Source organism: Heteronotia binoei, chromosome 20 (assembly GCF_032191835.1).
Source record: "Heteronotia binoei isolate CCM8104 ecotype False Entrance Well chromosome 20, APGP_CSIRO_Hbin_v1, whole genome shotgun sequence".
Classification (NCBI taxonomy): Eukaryota; Metazoa; Chordata; class Lepidosauria; order Squamata; family Gekkonidae; genus Heteronotia; species Heteronotia binoei.
The window spans coordinates 5,636,340-5,657,157 of record NC_083242.1 but is presented as its reverse complement, the minus strand read 5'-3'; the positions used below and the strand labels follow the sequence as shown (position 1 = coordinate 5,657,157).

At 46.1% G+C, this 20,818-nt stretch overlaps 1 protein-coding gene across 2 annotated transcripts in view; it reads left to right on the top strand.

The window, feature by feature from the left end:
- RBFOX1 (RNA binding fox-1 homolog 1) overlaps positions 1 to 20,818 on the top strand; it is a 1,171,625-nt gene that overhangs the window by 274,538 nt on the left and 876,269 nt on the right. For both annotated transcript variants that reach the window (XM_060260455.1, XM_060260432.1), the window contains exon 3: positions 12,231 to 12,362. In XM_060260455.1, the coding sequence (XP_060116438.1) occupies positions 12,307 to 12,362 (56 nt within the window). In that variant the 5' untranslated portion in view covers positions 12,231 to 12,306. The remainder of the gene's footprint in view (positions 1 to 12,230; positions 12,363 to 20,818) is intronic.

The window sequence follows — 20,818 nt, the reverse complement described above, 5'->3', positions numbered from 1 at the left end:
TGGGGAAAGCCGATTTATCTCACCACCTCAAACCGGGAGCTAGTTGTCGTTCCTCATATATTGCATGCATCTATGTGTTTTCAACTACATATTGAAAACTATAACATTTGCATATACAGGAGCTTCTGTCTGAGAACTTGAAGAGTTACTACAGTTTGTACCATCTCACCCCCTGACATGTTGTGGTTGGCTCGGCCTCTTGTGGCAGCCATTTTGTGATAGCACTCACCCCCACGTCAGAATTCCAAAGGTGTCCACAGGTTCATAAAGGTTGGTGACCTCTCATAAGAACATAAGAGAAGCCATGTTGGATCAGGCCAATAGCCCATACAGTCCAACACTCTGTGTACCACAGTGGACAAAAAACCAGGTGCCATCAGGTTCATCAGTGGGGCCAGGACACCAGAAGCCCTATCACTGTGCCCCCTCAAGCACCAAGAATACAGAGCATCACTGCCCCAGACAAGTTCCATCTATACCCTGTGGCTAATAGCCACTGATGGACCTCTGCTCCAGATGCTTCTCCAATCCCCTTTGAAGTTGTCTGTGCTTGTAGCTACCACCACCTCCTGTGGCAGTGAATTCCGTGTGTAAATCACACTTTGGGTGAAGAGGAAGGAAGGAAGGAAGGAAGGAAGGAAGGAAGGAAGGAAGGAAGGAAGGAAGGAAGGAAGGAAGGAAGGAAGGAAGGAAGGAAGGAAGGAGGGAGGGAGGAAAGGAAGGAAGGAAGGAAGGAAGGAAGGAAAAAAGGAAGGAAGGAAGGAAGGAAGGAAGGAAGGAAGGAAGGAAGGAAGGAAGGAAGGAAGGAAGGTGATTTGTATTGGACCAGGCCAATGGCCCATCCAGTCCAACACTTTGTGTCACACAGTGGCCAAAAAAACCCCAGGTGCCATCAGTAGGTCCATCAGTGGGGCCAGGACACTAGAAGCCCTCTCACTGTGCCCCCTCAAGCACCAAGAATACAGAGCATCACTGCCCCAGACAGAGTTCCATCTATACCCTGTGGCTAATAGCCACTGATGGACCTCTGCTCCAGATGCTTCTCCAATCCCCTTTGAAGTTGTCTATGCTTGTAGCTGCCACCACCTCCTGTGGCAGTGAATTATGTGTGTAAATCACACTTTGGGTGAAGAAGAAGGAAGGAAGGAAGGAAGGAAGGAAGGAAGGAAGGAAGGAAGGAGGGAGGGAGGAAAGGAAGGAAGGAAGGAAGGAAGGAAGGAAGGAAGGAAGGAAGGAAGGAAGGAAGGAAGGAAGGAAGGAAGGAAGGAAGGAAGGAAGGAAAAAAGGAAGGAAGGAAGGAAGGAAGGAAGGAAGGAAGGAAGGAAGGAAGGAAGGAAGGAAGGAAGGAAGGAAGGAAGGAGGGAGGAGGGAGGGAGGAAGGAAGGAAGGAAGGAAGGAAGGAAGGAAGGAAGGAAGGAAGGAAGGAAGGAAGGAAGGAAGGAAGGAAGGAAGGTGATTTGTATTGGACCAGGCCAATGGCCCATCCAGTCCAACACTTTGTGTCACACAGTGGCCAAAAAAACCCCAGGTGCCATCAGTAGGTCCATCAGTAGGGCCAGGACACTAGAAGCCCTCTCACTGTGCCCCCCCAAGCACCAAGAATACAGAGCATCACTGCCCCAGACAGAGTTCCATCTATACCCTGTGGCTAATAGCCACTGATGGACCTCTGCTCCAGATGCTTCTCCAATCCCCTTTGAAGTTGTCTATGCTTGTAGCTGCCACCACCTCCTGTGGCAGTGAATTATGTGTGTAAATCACACTTTGGGTGAAGAGGAAGGAAGGAAGCAAGGTGATTTGTATTGGACCGGGCCAATGGCCCATCCAGTCCAACACTTTGTAGCCAAAAAAACCCCAGGTGCCATCAGGAGGTCCATCAGTGGGGCCAGGACACTAGAATTCATCCCACTGTGCCCCCCCAAAGCACCAAGAATACAGAGCATCACTGCCCCAGGCAGAGAGTTCCAACAATAAGCTGTGGCGAATAGCCCCTGATGGACCTCTGCTCCATATGCTTATCCAATCTCCTCTTAAAACTGGCTATGCTTGCAGCCACCACCAGTGAATTCCACGTGTTAATCACCCTTTGGGTGAAGAAGAACTTCCTTTTTATCAGTTCTAACCCGACTGCTCAGCAATTTCATTGAGCGTCCACGAGTTCTCGTATTGTGAGAAAAGGAGAAAAGTTCTTCTGGCCCATGCCTGATGAACACCTGATGTCTGACAGCAATCCTCAGCAACCACTAGTTGGAAACAATTTCCCGTGGACAAAGTTTGTGCAATTGGCAGGGAAATGTGAGCCGATGGAAGAGGGGATCAAGACGGGATAAGCTCGCTAGCTGTAGAGGCTAGACGGGGGCAGATTGGTTCTGCCAATTGCATCTTTTACTCCAGTGTGTTGACCCAGCAACCCTGAAGAAGAAACAAAGGTCAAAAAGGCACCAGTGGAGGAGGATAGATTTCATATATTGATTTGGATTACTTGTCCAACTGTTTGCCAACAGGCCTCTCGCTTTGTATATTGTAGCCAATCCGGTTCCAATTAACACAGAAGGGGCAAACTTTAAAATGAGTTGGGGATAACTTTCCATATTGGTATGCAGATTGCAGCCCACGAAGGACATAGCAATCCATAAAAGGTCCTCGTTTAATGATACTGTTCATTGATTTGGGGTTTTACTTCAAATCCTAATAGCTCCACGTGCTTCGAACAAATCCAACTTCAACCTGAAACGAGTTGCTGATCCAGCTTTTTGGTAGTGTTTGATATTGGATTGTCAGCTACTATCTATTGTGCGTGTTCTTGTCTGTCCGTCTAGGAGTTTGGACATCTCAGAGACTACCCAAATGTGTGTGGCTGCGTAGGTGAGAACATCTAATGTTAGTCAAGACAAAAGAACATAGGAGAAGCCATGTTAGATCAGGCCAGTGGGCCATCCAGTCCAACACTCTGTCACTCAGTGGCCAAAAAAACCAAACAAACAGGTGCCGTCAGGAGGTCCACCAGTGGGGCTAGGATGTTAGAAGCCCTCCCACTTCCCCCACAAAGCACTAAGAATACAGAGCATCACTTGCCCCAGACAGAGTTCCTTCTATACCTTATGGCAAATTGCCACTGATGGACCTCTGCTCCATATGCTTATCCAATCCCCTCTCGAAGCCGTCTATGCATGAGGCTGCCACCACCTCCAATGGCAAGGAATTCCATGTGTTAATCACCCTTTTGGACTCACTGCAAAGAAAGAGGGGGGTTGAAATCACTTTCCACAACTGTGAACAATGGTGTGACATCACTTCTGGGGGGGAAACCCAGCATTAATATTGCACCACTCTGGGAATTGCTCGAAACTCTATGATAAAAGCATAATGTGTGTGTGTGTTTGGTGATTCCTGGAGAGGACTGACTGCACTTCCAGGATTTTTCCAGAAACTTCACCCCCACCCTGGGGTGGGGGTACTGGCTGCCCTGTATGATAATCATCTTTATCCTCCGTATGTCCATATAAATATGTTAGAAGAGAAGATGATGATGATACTGGATTTATTTCCCACCCTATACTCTGAATCTCAGAGCCTCAGAATGATCACTATCTCCTCTACCTTCTCCCCCCACAAAAGACACCCTGTGAGGTAGGTGGGGCTGAGAGAGCTCTCCCAGAAGCTGCCCTTTCAAGAACAACACCTACAAGAGCTATGGCTGACCCAAGGCCATTCCAGCAGCTGCAAGTGGAGGAGTGGGGAATCAAACCCGGTTCTCCCAGATAAGAGAGCTCTGGCTGACCCAAGGCCATTCCAGCAGCTGCAAGTGGAGGAGTGGGGAATCAAACCCGGTTCTCCCAGATAAGAGTCTGCACACTTAACCTCTACACCAAACTGGCTCTTAAGAAAGGCTTGTCTCTGTCTCTTAGCCTCGGTCTGCAGAGAGGGGGTCTTTCAAGAGAGTCATTTAGGTGGACCCACTGGTGGACTTCCTGATGGCACCTGGATTTTTTGGCTACTGTGTGACACAGAGTGTTGGACTGGATGGGCCATTGGCCTGATCCAACATGGCTTCTCTTATGTTCTTATGTGACACAGAGTGTTGGACTGGATGGGCCATTGGCCTGATCCAACACGGCTTCTCTTATGTTCTTATGTGACACAGAGTGTTGGACTGGATGGGCCATTGGCCTGATCCAACATGGCTTCTCTTATGTTCTTATGTGACACAGAGTGTTGGACTGGATGGGCCATTGGCCTGATCCAACATGGCTTCTCTTATGTTCTTCTGTGACACAGAGTGTTGGACTGGATGGGCCATTGGCCTGATCCAACAGGGCTTCTCTTATGTTCTTATGTGACACAGAGTGTTGGACTGGATGGGCCATTGGCCTGATCCAACATGGCTTCTCATATGTTCTTATGTGACTCAGAGTGTTGGACTGGAGGGGCTACTGGCCTAATCCAACATGGCTTCTCTTATGTTCTTATGTGACACAGAGTGTTGGACTGGAGGGGCCATTGGCCTGATCCAACATGGCTTCTCTTATGTTCTTATGTGACACAGAGTGTTGGACTGGAGGGGCCATTGGCCTGATCCAACGTGGCTTCTCTTATGTTCTTATGTGACACAGAGTGTTGGACTGGATGGGCCATTGGCCTGATCCAACGTGGCTTCTCTTATGTTCTTATGTGACACAGAGTGTTGGACTGGAGGAGCCATTGGCCCCATCCAACATGGCTTCTCATATGTTCTTATGTGACTCAGAGTGTTGGACTGGAGGGGCCATTGGCCTGATCCAACGTGGCTTCTCTTATGTTCTTATGTGACACAGAGTGTTGGACTGGAGGGGCCATTGGCCTGATCCAACATGGCTTCTCTTATGTTCTTATGTGACACAGAGTGTTGGACTGGATGGGCCACTGGCCTGATCCAACAGGGCTTCTCTTATATTCTTATGTGACACAGAGTGTTGGACTGGATGGGCCACTGGCCTGATCCAACAGGGCTTCTCATATGTTCTTATGTGACTCAGAGTGTTGGACTGGAGGGGCCATTGGCCTGATCCAACGTGGCTTCTCTTATGTTCTTATGTGACACAGAGTGTTGGACTGGAGGGGCCATTAGCCTGATCCAACATGGCTTCTCTTATGTTCTTATGTGACACAGAGTGTTGGACTGGAGGGGCCATTGGCCTGATCCAACAGGGCTTCTCTTATGTTCTTATGTGACACAGAGTGTTGGACTGGATGAGCCACTGGCCTGATCCAACAGGGCTTCTCTTATGTTCTTATGTGACACAGAGTGTTGGACTGGAGGGGCCATTGGCCTGATCCAACAGGGCTTCTCTTATATTCTTATGTGACACAGAGTGTTGGACTGGATGGGCCACTGGCCTGATCCAACGTGGCTTCTCTTATGTTCTTATGTGACACAGAGTGTTGGACTGGAGGGGCCATTGGCCTGATCCAACAGGGCTTCTCTTATGTTCTTATGTGACACAGAGTGTTGGACTGGATGGGCCACTGGCCTGATCCAACAGGGCTTCTCTTATGTTCTTATGTGACACAGAGTGTTGGACTGGATGGGCCACTGGCCTGATCCAACAGGGCTTCTCTTATGTTCTTATGTGACACAGAGTGTTGGACTGGAGGGGCCATTGGCCTGATCCAACATGGCTTCTCTCATGTTCTTATTTAGACAAGCAAGCCGTTCTACAGATACTGTGGACTGCCAAAGAAAGGCAAATTAGTGTGTTCAATATAAAACCCAACCTGAATTTTCCCTAGAAGCTAAAGCAACTGAGGCCATCACACTTTGGTCCTGTTACAAGAAGAGGCAGCGGAAGAAAAGACAACAATGCTGGGGAAAGTGGAAGGCAGCAGGAAATGAGAAAGACCCAACAGGAGATGGAGGAACTGCATCAAGGAAGCTGCAAGCCTCGGATAGCAAGAATCCCTCATCAAGGCTGATAGTAGATTTAAGATGACATTAATTCGTAGGATCACCATGAATTGAAAGCAACTTGATGACTCTTCATACACACACACACACACACCCATGGATAGAACAAAATAGGAGTCAAATTGCACTTTTAAGACCAACGAAGTTTTATTCAGAATGTAAGCTTTCGTATGCATGCAGAGTTCTTCAGATGAGGGGACAGAGTGAAGAAGTATGCATGCATACAGAAGCTTACGTTCTGAATAAAACTTTGACGGTCTCAAAGGTGCACCTTGACTCCTACTTTGTTCCACTGCTTCAGACCTAACTTTGATCTCACACCACGGATAGCTCTTCGATCACCTCTTGGATCTAACACCACGATAGCTCTTCGATCACCTCTTGGATCTAACACCACAGATAGCTCTTAGATCACCTCTTGGATCTAACACCACGGATAGCTCTTAGATCACCTCTTGGATCTAACACCACGGATAGCTCTTAGATCACCTCTTGGATCTAACACCACGGATAGCTCTTAGATCACCTCTTGGATCTAACACCACGGATAGCTCTTAGATCACCTCTTGGATCTAACACCACGGATAGCTCTTAGATCACCTCTTGGATCTAACACCACGGATAGCTCTTAGATCACCTCTTGGATCTAACACCACGGATAGCTCTTAGATCACCTCTTGGATCTAACACCACGGATAGCTCTTAGATCACCTCTTGGATCTAACACCACGGATAGCTCTTAGATCACCTCTTGGATCTAACACCACGGATAGCTCTTAGATCACCTCTTGGATCTAACACCACGGATAGCTCTTAGATCACCTCTTGGATCTAACACCACGGATAGCTCTTAGATCACCTCTTGGATCTAACACCACGGATAGCTCTTAGATCACCTCTTGGATCTAACAACACGGATAGCTCTTAGATCACCTCTTGGCTTTAACACCACGGATAGCTCTTAGATCACCTCTTGGATCTAACACCACGGATAGCTGTTAGATCACCTCTTGGATCTAACACCACGGATAGCTCTTAGATCACCTCTTGGATCTAACACCAGGGATAGCTCTTAGATCACCTCTTGGATCTAACACCACGGATAGCTCTTAGATCACCTCTTGGATCTAACACCACGGATAGCTCTTAGATCACCTCTTGGATCTAACACCACGGATAGCTCTTAGATCACCTCTTGGATCTAACACCACGGATAGCTCTTAGATCACCTCTTGGATCTAACACCACGATAGCTCTTCGATCACCTCTTGGATCTAACACCACGGATAGCTCTTCGATCACCTCTTGGATCTAACACCACGGATAGCTCTTAGATCACCTCTTGGATCTAACACCACGGATAGCTCTTCGATTACCTCTTGGATCTAACACCACGGATAGCTCTTAGATCACCTCTTGGATCTAACACCACGGATAGCTCTTAGATCACCTCTTGGATCTAACACCACGGATAGCTCTTCGATCACCTCTTGGATCTAACACAACGGATAGCTCTTCGATCACCTCTTGGATCTAACACCACGGATAGCTCTTAGATCACCTCTTGGATCTAACACCACGGATAGCTCTTCGATCACCTCTTGGCTCTAACACCACGGATAGCTCTTAGATCACCTCTTGGATCTAACACCACGGATAGCTCTTAGATCACCTCTTGGATCTAACACCACGGATAGCTCTTAGATCACCTCTTGGATCTAACACCACGATAGCTCTTAGATCACCTCTTGGATCTAACACCACGGATAGCTCTTAGATCACCTCTTGGATCTAACACCACGATAGCTCTTCGATCACCTCTTGGATCTAACACCACGGATAGCTCTTCGATCACCTCTTGGATCTAACACCACGGATAGCTCTTAGATCACCTCTTGGATCTAACACCACGGATAGCTCTTAGATCACCTCCAGATTGTGTGGTAGTGCACCTATTAGCTGTTGTCTTACTTTTCTCTCTTCTGACAAGGTTGAGATCAAATAGGGTATAGTGGAAGACATGGTGCTGAAGGAAAGAGAGAAAGAGAGAGAGAGAAAAAATGGATCTCTCTCAATTTTCGTTTCTTTAAGGCTATTTGAAGTCCAGTTTCCTTCCTGTGAAGGCTGCAGTAAGAAGCAGTTCAGCAGATTGTACAGGGGAAACAAATGACTTCCAGATCTGCTTTTGTGTAACTTTTAAAACAACAAATTTATCGTTGGTTAAGGCTATTATGAGTGTAGGTTCATCTGTAACAAGCGTCATAATTCAGTATTTTTTTTAAAGAGAGGGAGGCGAGCCAAAGAGAGGCGAACACACAGTAAATATTGCAATAAGAGTAATTTCACAGCATAGTTTAATTATTTGGTTCAGCAATTATTTCAACACCAAAATCCTTCACAATCCAGTCCGTTTGACAACCTAAACAACTGTTTCATTAGTAGTAGCAGCTAATTTACAAGACTTTCAGAAATCTTAGGACTTCCTTACTCATATGAGATTTACGGGCACTAATAAAAACCTCGCCATGTGAGGGACGTGAATTAACAGTTCATTAATACATTTAGTATTCTTATTTTCTCTTCTTGCAGGGTCATTTGTCTTCAGATACATGCCAACATAAGAACACAATGCCAGTGATATTCTGAAAGCAGGGGTGGAATTCTAGCAGGAGCTCCTTTGTGTATTAGGCGACATACCCCTGATGTACCCAATCCTCCAAGAGCTTACAAAAAAGACCCTTGTAAGATCCAGGAGGATTGGCTACATTGGGGAGGGGGGGTGGCCTAATATGCAAAGGAGCTCCTGCTAGAATTCTACCCTGTCTGAAAGTATTGGGGGGGTGTGTGGATAACATCTCTTTCTGAACTGATGAAGGGAGTTTTGGAGCCAAACTAGGTAATAGTGCCTACTGTGGGATATCTGCATTTTCGTTAGGGATCCATAGAAAAGAGTCTGGTAGCACGTTACAGGCCAACAACATCTGTTGCAGGATGAGCTCCTCTGAGTCACTGCTTAGACTCTAATCCAGAGAACTGGCCTTGATTCCCTACTTCTCCCCATGCAGCTGCTGGGGTGACCTTGGGTCAGTCACAGTTCTTGGAAGTGGTGCTCTCTTGAGAGCAGTTCTCTCAGAGCTCTCTCACCCCCCCCCCCCACCTTCCTGTTGTAGGGAGGAGAAGGGAAAGGAGATTGTAAGTGGCTTTGAGGCTCCTTATGTGGAAGAAAAAAAGGTAAAAGGTAAAGGTAGTCTCCTGTGCAAGCAGCAGTCGTTTCCAACTCTGGGGTGACGTCACATCACAACATTTTCATGGCAGACTTTTTAGTGGGGTAGTTTGCCATTGCCTTCCCCAACTCAACTTCAACCATGCTTACTAAAAACAAATAAACAAACAAAGCAGGAATGAAAAACCTCGTGCCCGGTTTCTCATGGAGCCTGTTTGGTGTAGTGGTTAAGTGTGCGGACTCTTATCTGGGAGAACCGGGTTTGATTCCCCACTCCTCCACTTGCACCTGCTGGAATGGCCTTGGGTCAGCCAGAGCTCTGGCAGAAGTTGTCCTTGAAAGGGCAGCTGCTGTGAGAGCCCTCTCCAGCCCCACCCACCTCACAGGGTGTCTGCTGTGGGGGAGGAAGGTAAAGGAGATTGTGAGCCTCTCTGAGACTCTTCGGAGTGGAGGGCGGGATATAAATCCAATATCATCTTCTTCTTCTTCTTCTCTTTGGATTGCTGGATAACATATTACCAGAAGTGTTTGCAATAGAGTGGAACACTTAAAAAAAAAATCCCCTTAGCAAATAATGCATCTTGGGAGGCGTGTTGTTCCCTTCTGTATGTATCTGGTGTAAAAATTCCTTCTGTGTAACATAGCAGCGGCAGAAGAAATAAAGACTTAGAAAATAGCATTTTTGATGCTAACAGCAACTTTAAAAAAATAGTTTACATGTAAGCCTCAGCTTACTAGATACTCTATATCGCAGGGGTGTCCAACAGGTTGCTCGTGGGCACCTCGGGTTCCTGCCAACATCAGACCTGGTGCCCACCAAGTATTTTTAGAAAGTGAGTGGGTGCAGGTGGAGCTCTTGCCCAGCACAGCTTCTGATTGGCTAGTGAAGATCCGGTTGGCTGAGCAGACGAAAAGAGCATTGTGTTGGTCTCTGATTCCTCTTTCCTGTTGTGTTTGAATTACCCCTCTTCTTCACAGCCCTTGCACTTTCTCTGGATGGGTGGGCAAGCCTCTCCCCCCCCACGCAGCCATTTTATGGTAGTGCCTGCTACCCTGTGTCAGAATGTCAAAGGTGCCCCCAGGCTCACAGAGTTTGGGGGACGCTGGCTGTACTGCACAAAGGAAAGGAAAGGTCCCCTGTGCAAGCACCAGTCGTTTCCGGCTCTGGGGTGACGTTGCTCTCACAACGTTTCCCCGGCAGACTTTTTACGGGGTGGTTTGCCATTGCCTTCCCCAGTCATCTACACTTCCCCCCTCCCTCCAGCAAGCTGGGTACTCATTTTACCGACTTCGGAAGGATGGAAGGCTGCGAGTCAACCTGAGCTGGCTACCTGAACCAGCTTCCGCTGGGATCGAACTCAGGTCGTGAGCAGAGGGCTCCCACTGCAGTGCTGCAGCTTTAACACTCTGCGCCACGGGGCTCTTCGTACTGCACAAAGGAAACTATAAATGGCCCTGTATGCTGCGTGTCAGTGGCAAGCCCCGTTTGGCTTCTCTTGCGGCCACAGCCCAGTAAAGCAGCGGTCTCCAACCTTTTCGGCACCAGGGATCAGTTTTGTGGAAGACAGTTTTTCCACGGACCGGGGGGGGGGGGGCGGGGGGAGGATGGTTTCGGGATGATACAATTGTGCACTTCATTTCTATTGTTACACTGTACTATATAATGAAATAATTATACAACTCGTGACCCAGTTGCTAACAGGCCATGGGCCGGTACTGATCTGTGGCCCGGGGGTTGGGGACCTCTGCAGTAAAGGATGTGGTCCTTAAACCGAAGGTTGCGCCTCGGCCTCAGTCGTCATCCCATCTTGGCTGAAGCCAGGCCTCATTTTGGGCAGGAGCTCCAGAACCTCTCAATTTTATTGTGCTCTTTCTTTCTTAACTCCCCCCCAAAATAAATAAATAAAGCATGCTTCTGGCCTCGGTCATTCAAATCCCCTGTGAAAATTTTGCCAAACTTTAAGATTTGACAAACTCTCTGATATTTTTTTTCCCACAAAAAGAAGATGTAAAATGGGCAGTTCCGCAGGGCCTGTAAGACAGCCCTCTTCCGGTTGGCATACAACTGACCGATATCTGAATATCAGAATATCGGAATATCGGAATACCTGAATAGCTGAATTTTAAGAAGATTGCAGCATAGCATGTTGACAATTGTGTTTTATTTTACTGTGCAAATTATTAATGTATTTTAAAAATTTTGATTTATCGTTAGGATTTTGTGTTGTGAGCCGCCCTGAGCCCGCTTCGGTGGGGTAGGGCGGGATATAAATCGAATGAAATAAAATAAGAAATAAAATAAATAACCCAGACATATAAAGCAGACAGCGGGAAATCTTCCTCGTGCCACTGTGGCCACCTAGGAGAAAGTAATTTTAAAAGTCTAATTAGACTCCTATTTATGATGGCAATAATCATTCAAGAAGCATTTTAAGGTAGATGCTGAGCTGATATGATTTAGTACACCTTCTAGTGACGTCAGGGTGTGTGGTGTATGCAAATGAGTTATGCAAATGAGTTGTGCTAATGGGCTCTAGCACCTCTTTTTCTACAAAATGACCCCTGCTTGCCTTTTTGCCTGCCAAGGCAGCAGGATTTTGGGAAGGGGAGGAGAGGATTTGTTCTCTTTATTTGTACTGTTCCATCTGTGGGGTGTGTGTGTGTGTGAGTGTGTGTCTGTTTGGCCTCTGGGTCCTTAACTGATGGAGCAGAGGTCCATCAGTGGCTATTAGCCACAGCATATTGTTGGAACTCTCTGTCTGGGGCAAGTGATGCTTTGTATTCTTGGTGTTTGGGGGGGGGGGGGGGGACAGTGGGAGGGCTTCTAGTGTCCTGGCCCCACCGGTGGATCTCCTGATGGCACATGTTGTTTTGGCCACTGTGTGACACAGAGTGTTGGACTGGATGCGCCATTGGCCTGATCCAACATGGCTTCTCTTATGTTAACACTCCCCCGATAAGCACTGTTTTGAGGGGGAACGTTTGCTAAAACCCGGACAATGTACAGAATTGCCTCTCCCCGGCATGTGACTCCGTTCCATCCTTTCTTCTTCCTTTCCCCAGGTTTGCCACCTCCTCATTGCCGCAATTAGCAGGAGGGGGAGAACTGGGGGACCCGAAGAAGGAAGAGGAACGGATTATGGCAGGGACACCCCTCTACCAGAGCCAGCCCCTTTGGATGATATATGTATGTATGTATGCAATTCACACATGCTTCTTTTTTCGGGGGTGGGGGGGCGGTTTCCTGTGAGGGAGGAGGACAGCAATTGTTTTGCAATCCAGTTTAAGTTCAAGTCATGCAAATGGGTTGTTCTGTGGGAGGGGTGACTCCAAACAAAGTACCAACAAGCTGTGTGAACATTGTCTAGTTTGGGGGATTTATAGTTTTGGAATGGATCTGCTGTTGAATGTCTAATCCTGTAGTGAGCAAACTTTTGGGAGGAGGATCAAACAGGTTAAGTCAGGGGTGTCGAACTCATGAGGGTGTCAAACTCATGAGGACAGAAATGAGACCTTTTTGGACTGGGCCATGCGTGTCATAAAATAGAACGACATCTGAATTATTTCACCAACATCTGGAGACAATGTCTGTACTGTTGCCATCTTTGAGTATGCTGTTCGGGTGTGTGTATGTAAATTGCAAACCTACTTTTGATTACAGAAATCTCGTGGTCAATGCATTGAGCCTAAGACCTAGGGGAAAACCTGAAACGGCTGGGCACTGCAAGCTTTTGTACATAAGTTGCTTCATGTGCTGGTCAGGCAATGGAGAAAGTTGAGGCTTTGCTCTGCAGCTCCTGTGCGATTGAGCACGCCTGGCAAAACAAGCTGTGATGCAGAAGGAAGCAAGAGAGAGGGAGAAGGAAGCAGATGACAGTAAGATGCTTGTGAGCCTGATAGGAGCCCTCCAGGGGCCTGATCTGACCATTGGGCTGCATGTTTGACACCCCATGTTTGACAACGGAGAGCCAGTTTGTGTAGTGGTTAAGTGCGTGGACTCTTATCTGGAAGAACCGGGTTTGATTCCCCACTCCTCCACTTGCACCTGCTAGCATGGCCTTGGGTCAGCCACAGCTATCGCAAGAGTTGTCCTTGAAAGGGCAGCTGCTGGGAGAGCCCTCTCCAGCCCCACCCACCTCACAGGGTGTCTGTTGTGGGGGAGGAAGGTAAAGGAGATTGTGAGCCGCTCTGAGACTCTTTGGAGTGGAGGGCGGGATACAAATCCAATATCATCACCCTGGGTTAAGTAGTTGCATTTCTCTCACACACACAACCTTCCCCAGGTTTTTACGTGGTGGTGATTTAATGTTTTGGAGGAGAGTTTTCAAAATTAGGCCAGCGCTGGCCATGTGCTTGACCAATTGCACAGCCGCTTCTGGAATATTGTGTGCCGTTCTGGTTGCCTTATTTCCAAACAGGATATTGCAATGCTAGAAAAGGGCCACCGACATGGGTTGGAGCAGCTTCCCCATATGGAAAGGCTATGGACTTTGGGGCCTTTCTGATTTAGAGGCCGGGGGTGGGTGTAGGACACGGTCAAGAGGAATAAAATGATGATGGCACGGAGGTTATGGATGGAGAGAAGACATGTTTCCTTGTTGCCATACTCATACAAGTTGTGAACACCCAGTGAAACCAACGGAGCAGTAGATTTGGGACAGAGGAAAATGCATGTATGCCACAGACTTCATAATTAGCGCAAGGATGTTGGTTTTTACTTCTCAGAAAGGGACTTAGAGAAGTCTTTTGATTATAGTTCCAACAAGTGGTTATTGCCTGTGTGATGTGGGTTCTGGAGAGGGAGGGATACGCTTTGCTGGAATAAGCACATGATGACCTAGTGGAACCTTCTGTCAAGAGGCCTTGCCGTTTTTTATGTTTCTATATGCGGAAATACTCTGTTGTCTTGAGAATATGGGGGAGGGAGAACTGTGCTTGCTTTGCTCCGGCTTTAGTCTGTCCACGTAACAAACACAAGTCTTCATTTCTGCCCAGTGGAGAAGATTGGAGCTGCCGTCTCAAGGCCGCCTTATCTCATCCCAGAGTTAGGTCACACTGCTTTATGTTTAGGGAAAGAAAGGTGTTGGTGGGAACCAATTTGTGTTGCTTTGCACGGGCTTTTGCACTGTACTTTTGGTGGGTTGCCTAATGGTCCCGGGGAGGGTATATAGTACTGGCTACCCCCAGGTGAACCAGTTCTGACAGAGACGTGCATTGCCACTCTTTCTTTCTTTCTTTCTTTCTTTCTTTCTTTCTTTCTTTCTTTCTTTCTTTCTTTCTTTCTTTCTTTCTTTCTTTCTTTCTTTCTTTCTTTCCTTCTTTCCTATCCATCTGTCCATCCATCCATCCATCCATCCATCCATCCATCCATCCATCCATCCATCATCTGTCTTTCTGTCTACCTATCTGTCTATCCATCCATCATCTATCTATTCATCCGTCCATCTATCATCTATCTATCCATCCATCTATCTATCATCCATCATCCAGCCATCATCCATCCATCCATCCATCCGTCTGTCTGTCTGTCTGTCTGTCTGTCTGTCTGTCTGTCTGTCTGTCTGTCTGTCTGTCTGTCTGTCTGTCTGTCTATCTATCTATCTATCTATCTATCTATCTATCTATCTATCTATATCTATCCATCCATCCATCCATCCATCCATCTATCATCCATCATCCAACCATCATCCATCTATCTGTCTGTCTGTCTGTCTGTCTATCTATCTATCTATCTATCTATCTATCTATCTATCTATCTATCTATCTATCTATCTATCTATCCATCCATCCATCTATCATCTGTCTGTCTTTCTGTCTATCTATCCATCCATCCAATCATCTGTCTGTCTGTCTGTCTATCCATCTATCTCTCTATCTATCTATCTACCCATCCATCTATCATCAATCAATCAATCAATCAATCATCTGTCTGTCTGTCTGTCTGTCTGTCTATCTATCTATCTATCTATCTATCTATCTATCTATCTATCTATCTATCTATCTATCTATCTATCTATCTATCTATCTATCTATCTATCTATCTATCATCTATCTATCATCTATCTATCATCTATCATCTATCTATCTATCTATCTATCTATCTATCTATCTATCTATCTATCTATCTATCTATCTATCTATCTATCTATCCATCCATCCATCCATCTATCATCAACCAATCACCTGTCTGTCTGTCTGTCTGTCTGTCTGTCTGTCTATCTGTCTATCTATCTATCTATCTATCTATCTATCTATCTATCTATCTATCTAAGCATAAGAGAAGCCATGTTAGATCAGGCCAGTGGCCCATCCTGTCCAACACTCTGTGTCACACAGTGGCCAAAATTTATATATATAAATTTGTCCATCCATCATCTGTCCGTCCGTCCGTCCGTCCATCCATCCATCCATCCATCCATCCATCCATCCATCCATCCATCCATCCATCCATCACTCCATAGCTCTCTCTCTCTCTCTCTGGCCGCACTGGGAACCTTCTTTAATTGGGAATAGTCCCAGAGCTGACACCTCCATGTTTGGAGGCAGTGTGCTTCTAGATGCCGCACTGCAATAGAGGGACACTTTGGCCTCTGTGGCTCTACTTTTGTGGTCTTCCTCGTCATCTGGTTGGCCCAGGCAGGAAGCAGGATGCTGTAGTAGATAGACCATTTGTCTGCAAACTGACACCTCTGTCCAACCTTGAGGGTTTAATCCCAGTGATGAATGGTTCTGTGTGCACACACCCCCTCTTGGTATACAAGACAATATCTATCTTATGCAGTGGATGCAATATTCTAGCACCACTAAAAACGAAACCTGGACAGCGGTCTTTCCATGCGGAGTCCTTGCTCTACGCCCCTGCACGCCTGCCGTTATCTCTGCTTTCCACTCTGCCAAACATTTAAAGGTTTGCCCCTCATTAACTCTGATACCGTATTTGTTTCCAAACTTGTAAATACCTGCAGCATTCTTCTTCTGAACCTGAAAAAAGCTATTGAGCTTTCTGGGAACTTTGGGCTGTGAAAATAGGAGCGCACGAGGTGGGTAATTGATTTCCTTGACGGTTTAATTAATTCCGGGGTACAGGGATATTGACCGACTGCTACTTGGTTGCCTGTTCTTTTTGTTTTCTCTCCCTCCCCCCACTCCATTCGCAGAGTTTGCAGCAATACCTCAAAGGTATTTAAAGTCTACATGTTGAGAGAATTGACTGTTGGAGGGTCTGTTCTTCTCCTGGAGGTTTTCTTTTCTTTCTTTTCGAAACATCTGCAGCATCTTCACCTTTTAAATATAAAACTCGGTGTGGCTTTTATTCTCAGGCATCTTATGCATCTATTTCCTTCAATAACAATATATTATGAGAAATTATCAGTGAAGAAAGATCTAATAATATGGGTTTTTTTGCATTTATCCCATGACATACTTTCATGCTGCACCTTCTATTGTTAATGCTCATGGTGGGTTCTAAGATAAAAACGTAGAGCGAACATAACAGAGGACTGAACTTTGGCTCTGAGATCCCTCCCTAACGAAATGATATATTCACCCCATACAGAAAAGAACAGATTAAAAGCAACAGATAACATATTTCCATGTTGTAGATAAAAATAATGTGATAGTAAAATGAATCAAATCATATTCAGACCAACAGTAAAACAGCAGACAATATAATGTGTACCGCATGTACTATTACAACTGAGGCTAATGCCAATATATTTATTTTATTTTATTTTTATTTATTTAGATAATTTATATTCTACCCTTTCCCAAATGCGCTCAGGGCGGATAACAGCATTTTATATAGGTTTAGGTTTATTGGGTTTGTATCCCGCCCTCCCTGCCAAAGCAGACGCAGGGCGGCTCACGACCAGTAAAATCAAACAATTCACTCCTGTTACTTACATTAAAATTAAGCAATTAAACAATTAAAGCAGTTAAAACAGTCCGGTGCTAATATCATTTGATATTGTTTCATTTCAGATGGTGTTCAGTATATTTTAGGTGTCATTCCTTATTACCGTACCATACGAAAAGGTAACAATTCAGTGAGGGCCCAGATCTCTTAAGGAGCTGATTCCACCGGGCTGGGGCCAAGGTCGAAAAGGCCCTGGCCCTGGTTGAGGATAGTTGGACATCCTTTGGGCCACGGATGGTCAGCAGATGTTGTGTGCCAGATCATAATGTTCTCCGGGGCATATATGGGGAAAGGTGGTCCTGTAGATACATCGGTCTCAGTCCGTGAAAGGCTTTGAAAGTTATACTAAAGTATATTATACTAAATATACAGTACCGTTCTAAGAATACTTCCCTGAGAGTAGGACCTTAGACCTCCGTAGGATTACTCTAACAATGTCTGGCTGAACTTCTGAGTTTCGCCCCAATGCATAAATGGTGCCATTCGAGGGGCAGCATTCCAGAAAAGTGGCTGTCACCAAAAAGGCCCTGTACCCACATGATACCCACATTACATCATCAACAGATAGGGGAACATCCTGCTATCACAGTTGATCTCCAGATGACCAAAGTCAGCTCCCCTGGAAAAAAATGTCTGCTTCGAGAGGGTGGGCTCCATGGCATTGTGCCATGCTGAGGTCCCGTCCTTCCCCAAGCTCCGCCTCCCAAATCTCCAGGTATTTCCCATCCCAGAACTGGCAAACCCAGAACACAAAACAGAACCCAGGATGCTAATCTCGGCTGATGGGTGAGGGTGCAGAGTTGATGGCCATGTGTTATTTTTCAACAGACTTTCAATATAAAGGTCTAGATCAGGGGTGTCGAACTCATGTGCTATGAGGGCCGGATCCAACATAAATGAGACTTTGCTGGGCCGGTCCATGTCAGGTTGGACTGGGCCATGTTGGGCCAGGTCATGTGTGTATCTATTTAAGATTAAGTAGCAGAGATATAAACTTTATAAAGGACACACATAAACACAATTAAATACTTTAAAAAAACCCCCTTAAAACATGCTTAAAACATTAGCACTCTTTGGTCTTAAATGTGCTTTCTTTATATCTCTCCCATGGGATCCAGGGAACTGGGGAAAGGAAGCTCTGGCTCTTTGGTGAGAGCCAGTTTGGTGTAGTGGTTAAGTGTGCGGAGTCCAAGCAGCTTGCAATCTTCTCCCCCCACAACACATACCCTATGTGGGGGTGAGAGAGCTCTTACAGCAGCTGCCCTTTCAAGGACAACTCTGCACTTAACCACTGTACCAAACTGGCTCTGGGGACTGGGGAGGAGCCTCAGCCAATAGAAGGAAGAGACGTTTGACTCAGTAGTTCTGTTGTGTGATTGAGTGAGGCTTCCCCCCTTCCTCCCCAAGGGAGGAGCCTCAGCCAATGGAAAAAATAGAGGTTTTGCTCTGTAGCTCCTGTGCGATTGAGCAAGCCTGGTAAAGCAAGCTCTTATGCAAAAGGAAGCAATAGATAGGGAGAAGGAAACAGATGACAGCCAGTTGTTTGGGGGCCTGTTAGGAGCCCTCCTGGGGCCTTATGTGGCCCCCAGGCTGCATGTTTGACACCCCTGATCTAGATATAGCATGTGACCACAGCTTGTAATACTACCTGAATTATACTGCACAGTGGGTACTGATCCTGAATGCTAATACAGGGCTGAGTGATACTGTGTTTTGCTGAACTTGAGTTCATTCACAAATTCAGAAGAATGGACACACACATATGAAGCTGCCTTATACTGAATCAGAAACTTGGTCCATCAAAGTCAGTATTGTCTTCTCAGACTGGCAGCGGCTCTCCAGGGTCTCAAGCTGAGGTTTTTCACACCTATTTGCCTGGACCCTTTTTTGGAGATGCCGGGGATTGAACCTGGGACCTTCTGCTTCCCAAGCAGATGCTCTACCACTGAGCCACCGTCCTCCTCTGGTCACACACCCCTCCTCTGGTCAGGGGCACAGAGGACAAAACCTGAGAAAGGACAGTGCACTGTGGGCTGAAATGCTGTACAGAATGGAATATTGGCCCCAAGCCATTAAGGACTGTAAAGAGTAGAACTAGCATTATTAGTGTATTTTATTTTTATTTTTTTATTTTTTGCATTTTCTTACTTTATTAAAGGAAGAATTTAAAAATTAACAACTCCAGCAAAATCTTTCACACTATACAAACTTAATATCACTTTTAAACATTATATCCTCATGTTTTCTTCATCTTCATCTTCTTCCTTCATTCTTCTCTCAAAGATTAAATAATAAGATTTATAAAAATTCACTAGTTAATCTTAGCTCATTACATTAGCTTTACATTATATATTTCATATCAAGTTGGAACTAAGTTATTCTACAAATTATATAATATAGCCCAGGCCTGGGAGCCCTTAAAAATTAAGGACGGAGGAGAACAAAACACCTCCCATGGGCTGATTATACCTTGGGGGAACATACCCAGACACTTACAGCAGTCCCACCATTCTCTAATATCAGAGAGTTATGCTTCCATTATAAATTGTACCCCAAACCTCATTTTAGACCAATCGGGTTTCCCAGGCAGTTTTCAATGGCAGTGCTGAGCACAGAGAGCACTGCAGTAATCTTAACTAGATGTGAGCATGGTGGCCAAATCATGCTGTTAGAGCAACAGCTGTAGATGGCGCATCTGCCACAGAAGAGAACTAAGCCACCAACCAGAGATCTGAATCCAGCAACACTCCCAAGCGTGAACTTGTTCTTAAGTTCAAACTCGTCCCTGCCACCCACCCAACGTAGGATTCTTGTCTCACTACAGATGCTGATTTTCTGCCCACCCCCACATCTTTCTCTTCTGCTCCGATCAAGCGGATTACATTTTGCCAAGGCTTTTTTCTTTTGTATCAGGCACTCCTTTGCATATTAGGCCACACCCCCATGATGTAGCCAATCCTCCAAGAGCTTACAGGGCTCTTCACACAGGGCCTTCTGTAAACTCTTGGAGGACTGGCTACATCAGGGGTGTGTGGCCTAACAGGCAAAGGAGCTCCTGCTACAAAAAAGCCCTGCATTTTGCATTCAATCTCGGCATCCCGAATTCCTTCTTTACAGCACCCGTCCTACCTTCTGTCTGGGATATATAAGGGCTCAGAGCTCTCCATTCTGACTTGTAGCTAACTAAGAGAGCTTTGAGTCTTGAAATAGGGCTGCCGGCCTTCAGGTGGTGGCTGGAGATCTCCTGGGATTATGACGGATGCTAGGCAACAGAGATTAGTCCACCTGGAGAAAAATGCCTGCTTTGGAAGGTGTTTTTTAAGTCGATAATTTTGTATGGCCAACAAATGATGTTACAAATATCCAAATGGCCCTTGGCAGAATGATGTTACAAATATCCAAATGGCCCTTCACCACGCCTGCACTACACCAAACTGGCTCTTTACAGCCAACTGGTTTGTTTGTAATGCCCTTTCTGTGATCTGAAATCTGAATCCTTCTTCCTCCAAGGTGGTAACTGCTGACCCACATCTGGAGGGGGAACCATGCATACAACTCTAGGTTTCCCAATTGTGTGTGTGTGTGTGTGGGGGGGGAATAGCTGATTGGAGGATGCCTTCGATCAGTAAAAAAACTCGCAAGGGAAAGGGCTAATTTCCTTTTATCCGCAGTACCACAGAACTTATACTATTTGAGCCCCTTCCCCTGAACCCCTTCCCCTGAAGTGGGAGTCAAA